The 6,000-nt window shown below is 30.8% G+C and overlaps 3 protein-coding genes across 3 annotated transcripts in view; 2 read left to right on the top strand and 1 right to left on the bottom strand.

The window, feature by feature from the left end:
* Positions 1 to 2,036, bottom strand: part of LOC108970586 (catenin delta-2) — a 4,216-nt gene extending 2,180 nt beyond the window's left edge. The window contains exons 1-2 of the mRNA XM_018936055.1: positions 1,648 to 2,036; positions 47 to 910 (exon numbers count right to left, since the gene is read on the bottom strand). Coding sequence (XP_018791600.1) covers positions 47 to 870 — 824 coding nt within the window. The 5' untranslated portion in view covers positions 871 to 910; positions 1,648 to 2,036. The remainder of the gene's footprint in view (positions 1 to 46; positions 911 to 1,647) is intronic.
* Positions 2,037 to 2,411: 375 nt separating this feature from the next.
* On the top strand, positions 2,412 to 3,909 carry LOC108970555 (coiled-coil domain-containing protein 25). The gene is made up of 3 exons (XM_018936006.1): positions 2,412 to 2,601; positions 2,971 to 3,062; positions 3,425 to 3,909. The coding sequence occupies exons 1-3, from the start codon at positions 2,529 to 2,531 to the stop codon at positions 3,884 to 3,886; spliced, it is 627 nt and encodes a 208-aa protein (XP_018791551.1). The 5' UTR covers positions 2,412 to 2,528; the 3' UTR covers positions 3,887 to 3,909.
* A 542-nt stretch (positions 3,910 to 4,451) lies between these two features.
* LOC108970556 (60S ribosomal protein L39) lies at positions 4,452 to 4,952 on the top strand. The gene is made up of 3 exons (XM_018936007.1): positions 4,452 to 4,529; positions 4,621 to 4,724; positions 4,794 to 4,952. Exons 1-3 carry the CDS (start codon positions 4,527 to 4,529, stop codon positions 4,840 to 4,842), a joined length of 156 nt encoding a protein of 51 aa, XP_018791552.1. The 5' UTR covers positions 4,452 to 4,526; the 3' UTR covers positions 4,843 to 4,952.
* The last annotated feature ends 1,048 nt before the right edge of the window (positions 4,953 to 6,000 follow it).

The following is a 6,000-nucleotide window of genomic DNA, read 5'->3' as shown; positions in this document are numbered from 1 at the left end:
TATAAAAATTACATAAATGCTATTTATTTCCATTCGACTATCTTACTTGTGGATCTCTGGTATATCGTATGATAACAGGCGCACAAGAGGTGGTATCCCCCCTAATGTTCGAGTTCGCTGCTTATTTGGATCATCCATATAACATAAATGTTGTAAATATGCAGCTGCATTTGCTTTAATTTCGTTATTTGGGTTATTTAAAAAGCTTATAACTTCTGAAAGATTTGGATCACGCCATCTCATTGTTGAACATATATCACTTCCCGATCCTTCCATTAGCATATGTTTGGGATCTCTTATGTGTGAAACCGAATCCATTGGAGTTAGAGTAAGTTGTGCCATTTTGCTCTGATAATCAGCATGGCCTTCATATGCTCTCGTTCCATCCGAAGGAAGAGCTGCGTCTGATCCATTAAGATTGCTATCAAATAACAATGGCCTTGGTGAGTACGAGTTGGTATTGCTTGCTTCAATCGGATAGTCAAAATTAACTTCTGACACGTATCCATAAGCAATGGTGGGGTTTTCAATATAGTGCGACTCAACAGGGCAAGCATTAATACCGTAATCAGGTAATTCGTCATACTGTGCTGCTTGCATATATCTTACGGTAGAAACTGAAGAACGTTCTTGAATTACAGACTCATTTTGTTCTTGTGAAGTAGCAAGTTGAACTTGTGGTCCGATTAAACTTGCTGTATTGTGATCCGAACCGTACGAACATTGACCAGCGGCTCTTGAAACCGCCAACTCAGGAGACTTGGTAACGTAGATTGAAGAGTTAGGGAATCTTGGTTGATATTGCTCATAATCTTGTAGAGCTGTATATTGGCAATTTAATTCAGTTTCATTAAACGCTGGACCGTCCATTTTTAATTTTTATTTTTCAAGGCAAGAAAGCGAATTTATTCTGAAAGTGAATTCACAAAAAAAAAGTTTAAAATTCTTATTTACAGTATTGATAATATTGTTATAAAAAGTTTATTAGCTGTTATTTCATGAAAACATAACAGATACAAATATTTTAATATATATAAGTATATGAATAAGAATGAAAGTCAATATTAAATACATATTTCGCTTTTAAGTTATCAGTCAAATGAATTCACATTTGTAAATAAAGCAACAATAGATTTTTGAGTAGATAGATTTTAGTTTGAAAATTAGCAAGGCAAAGCAACAACTTCTTTCTTTTGAATTTAAAGTGGAATTCTATTCTCTTTAAGGAGTATATTTACAATTATTTGATTTTCGTAAAATCGCTTCTTCAAATTCTGTAAAGTAGTAGTAAAACAAATATTGCAGATTGCAACAATACTTTCAATAATACACTCTAAGGTTAGAAACTTTGACTTAGCAAGAACGCAATGTAGTCAATGTACAATTTATATCCCGACCTATAGTCTTGTTGTAATGCTTCTAATGGCTTAGTTTCTATTTTTGTATTATTTTTAAGCCAACTTTAAATTTTTGATTGAAAGCAAACATTTTTTAAAGTTCAAATATTGAGAAAGTATAAGTGTAGTGTATAAAACTTTTATTCAAACAGTTTTAACATTTTTGATCCGAAAAAAAACATATTATATTTTCAATACAATATATATCATGTATAAACAATTATTTTATCATTATTAATATTTTGCTTACCAATCACGTCATCTTGTGGGTGTCTTTTGTATTACGGGTGTGGTAAAGTATCCAGCCCGTTTTTGCGTAAGATTATTGATTTTTCACTTTTGAACAAAGTGTTCCTTTGATATAATGGTTACACTAATACCAATGTTTTAGGTTTTTTAGTTTGATAAATGTTTATTTCACCTTAAATAATAACTTTTTTTTTATTAAATAGTTCGGAAACTTCTCTTATTACAAATTAAATTTTTTTCAATTAGCTTTCCACTGGTCAATAGTTACTTTTAAACTAGCACTTTATAGGAAAAAATACATACAAAAAGAAATCAGACTTAAGTACTTTAATTGACCAAAAAATTATCCTGTGTCAGAAACGATTTTGATTTATTCCACTGAAAACTATACTCAAATTAATAACAAGCAATTTATTATACTATATTATGGTTTTAGAATACATAGGGTGCCTATAAAGCAAAGCAGTTGCCGCTTGAAAGAGAGAGTGCAATTTCAATTTGGAGGGAGGTAATAAGTTGAGAAAATATTTTAGACACTATAAATTTGATTCTGTGCATGTATGAACATAATCAGAGGTTTTTTATAAAATTTTATAACTTCAAGTTCGACGAAATTCTATAATACTTTCTTCACTGAAGTGGTTACCGAACTTCATAATTTGATTTACATAAATCGAACAGGTGCCCTTGTTCAAWACGCTTCAGCTTCTGGATATTCGAGGCAGTCTGTGTTTCTGAATTTCAACTGTTTAGTAGATTTGGTATTATTATACGTTCTCTGGTTATACCACATAAAACTAATATAAATTGTGAAATATGGATCGAAAGTTACATATTATAAATGAGAGAGGTTTGGTCTGCAACTAGAGTAAATCATAAAAAATGGTGTTCTATTTCAAAAGTAATATTGTATCACCCCCAGCTTTAATTTACATGGGAAAGGATAAGCATGAAAGTAAATATATGAGTAATGGTTTGATATTGATAATTAATTTTGTGTACGTATCGTATCCATACATACGTATTGTTTCAAACGGAAATATATTGTTGTATCCCTAGGGATGAGAGTATTCCTTTGATTATAGCAATAAATCGATGATATAGTCGAACAAGCACTCTTTTCCTATGTTTCTGTTTTTTAATATTAATTAAGTTGTTAAAGAATTTGTGTGTTTGTATTTGGTAATAATCCTGTTGTAAGGTGTTCAAGCTGCACGGGAAAAACGTATATTGTATGAATAATTTGACTGCGACCATGCAAAAATTAATGACCGAGATTGGTTTTGTTTTTTAAGTTTCTTATTAATTAACATTCCTCTTACAGATGAAGAACTTATACGTTGGGGATGGCCAGAAGATGTTTGGTTTCATGTTCACAACTATTCCTCTGCTCATGTTTACTTAAGACTCCAAGAGGTATTCTTTCTTCTATAAAAACTACGCATTATTTTATATAATAAGTATATACAAATAAATAACAATAATAATTTGTCATATATAAAAACAATAAAAGAAATGTGATAGGTAGACTTTCAGTCTTCGAGTCCTATATGATTCTAATAATTTGAATGTGCAGAGTTAATCAACTTAGAACCGTTTTCTTAATGTGTGGTCCATCGTCAGTTATAGTTAATAACACATTTTTATTGGACGTAGTGAAGCTCAAATTTTACATTAATTTATTTATAAGTTGACCACGGCATGAAAGGATAAATTAGTATCAAGATTCCGTTCTCCCGAATTGTTTGGTTCTTTATTTTATTTTTATTTTTTTGTAGGGTCAAACTATAGATGATATTCCACAATCTGTTCTCAACGACGCTGCTCAGTTGGTAAAATATAACAGCATACAGGGAAACAAGATAAATAATGTAGATGTCGTTTATACGTTATGGTCAAATCTCAAGAAAACAGCTGATATGGAAGTTGGCCAAATAGGATTTTATTGCGAAAAGAGTGTTAAAAAAGTCCGTGTTGAAAAAAGAGTAAATGAAATTGTAAACCGACTGAATAAAACGAAAACTGAAGACCATCCAGATTTGCGTCGTCAAAGAGAAGAGAGGGACTCCGAAGAGAGAAGGGAGAAGAAACATATTTTAAAAGCTCAGCGGGAAAAGGAGGAAGAAGAAATAATGCGCCAAAAAAGGGAAGCAGAACAAAGTAGTTATGATAAATTGTTTAAACCTGAATGTATGTCTAGTAATTATGATGATGGAAATGACTCTGATGATTTTATGTAACAATAAAGTAGTAAACCAGATAATAAGAATGTATTTCAATCCAACTATTACCAAATAATACACTAAGCGTATATTTAATAACTTTTTTTTTATGGTTTTCGCTTTTTAATGTTTCGTACTAATTAAATTGTTTCAAGTAATATGTATTATTTTATTAAATGTATATAAAGTAAATTCGATTAAAGTGAATGCCGATTTGACAAGGTTTGATAAGCCTGTCAAAATGATATGAAAAAACATATATAAATTTAGTTAGGAAAGGAGTTAGGTTAAGAATTAACAACATTAGGTTATAACAAAGAGATGTGAGTAATGATACAATGGGTGCCAACACTTTAAATCTTTTTCAATTGTTAACAATTTTATATAGTCTTCGCTCTGCTCGTATTGCAAACGTAAAACTCCCATTCCGTACTTTCTTTTAAATAAGAATTTAGATCACACAGGTAATAAATGTTTTATTACTTACAACTTTATTTTATGTCGTGTGTTTCCAATTTAAGCCTCATCAGATTGCAAAAAAATATAAAGGTCGTCTGGCAGTACTAAGTTATCGATAAAAAAGATTTCAAWAACCCTTCAGTCCTATCACTAATTTCTGTTTTCGTTCTTTTCTCACTTGTAAGGCAAAGTGCACAGAATGGTTAGTGATCAATCCGTTTAAATTTCATACATCAATTCACAATTATAAAATAAATTTATACCCAGAAGTTATTGATGTCATATTGTTTCAGGCGGCGCATAAATCTTTCAGAATTAAACAAAAGCTTGCTAAGAAGCTGAAGCAGAACCGTTCGGTTCCTCAGTGGATACGTTTACGTACTGGAAATACAATTAGGTAAAAGTTTTTTTTGTGAATCTAGAATTTTTTAATGACAATGTTAAAATGTTTCGGTTCTTCTTACAGATACAATGCAAAGAGACGCCACTGGAGACGCACAAAGTTGAAGCTGTAAATGAATCTTTATCAGTCGTTTGCGATAATGCGGAGTACTATATAAATTCAATAAAAGTTCATTAAAAGTGTGTAGAACAAGACACAATAAAATATTTTAAACTTCGAAAACTCTTCTAAAAAACATGATAACGCTTGTATATAATTTGCCAATTTTTTAAATTTATTTTTCTGGATACCTGAATGTGTGCTGATAGGGGAAAATAAGTTACTTTATGCATTATTCAATTCATAAAAGTGCTTCCTCAGTTTGCAATCCATTTTTTTTTTTTTTACAAAAATTGAATCAATTAAGACTTGCAGTGAGGTTAGGATAATGTTATTTACAATATCATATGTACATTTTCGGTAATCTGTGTGTGCTCCTAATTTATAAACTCCATTATAACATATAAGAGCCCAGGCGTTACAATTTATCTTCTCATTATTAGTAAGGGGATTTTCAACCAGAGAAATCGCATTATCGAAACTGGCTCCTCAAAAAAAACATGCACCGTTTATGCCCCAAAGTGCCCGAAGTGATTCACAAGGTAAAGCTAGATYCATGAAAAAACTGACAGCCAGTTTGCTCTATTTAAGTAAAGCAGTCAATAACTGGAGGTGGTTGGAAAAACGTTAATAATGTTCTATGGTGATACACGCTCATCATTTATAGTACCCCAGAAAAAGTGAAATATTCTTACATTCTCTGCATCGTGAACATTTTCAAACATATACTTTTTCTGTATGAATTATCAACAAAAGCAAAGAAAATTGTATGTGAAAGAGCTATTAGTTTCTAATCAAAGAATTTCAAAATCAAAAGAAAAATAAAACTATGGGCGACGAGGAAAGACGAAAATATGGCGTTGATAGTGTTCTGATATTACTATTGTGTAAACCTATATAGAAAAAATACATAAATATGTATGTAAATATATAATAGGTAAATATAAAATATATAATTCTATATAGTATAGGTTTATACAATGGATAAGACGCTTTATGCTCTTATTCGTAACATTTCGGCGCTATGCAAGTCAGCATTACTTTGCGTTTAGAAATTTTTTTCATAGTTGCCATTGAGCTCGATTGTGGAAATTTTAATTTCACCATCTATTTTGTGTGTGTGATAGCCCTCACAGACGACAGCGCTAATATGCATTAGCGGACTTAATTT

The sequence above is a fragment of the Bactrocera latifrons genome, unplaced genomic scaffold, assembly GCF_001853355.1.
Source record: "Bactrocera latifrons isolate USDA-ARS-PBARC rearing strain unplaced genomic scaffold, ASM185335v1 scaffold_300, whole genome shotgun sequence".
Classification (NCBI taxonomy): domain Eukaryota; kingdom Metazoa; phylum Arthropoda; class Insecta; order Diptera; family Tephritidae; genus Bactrocera; species Bactrocera latifrons.
This window is presented reverse-complemented; position numbering and strand designations above follow the sequence as displayed.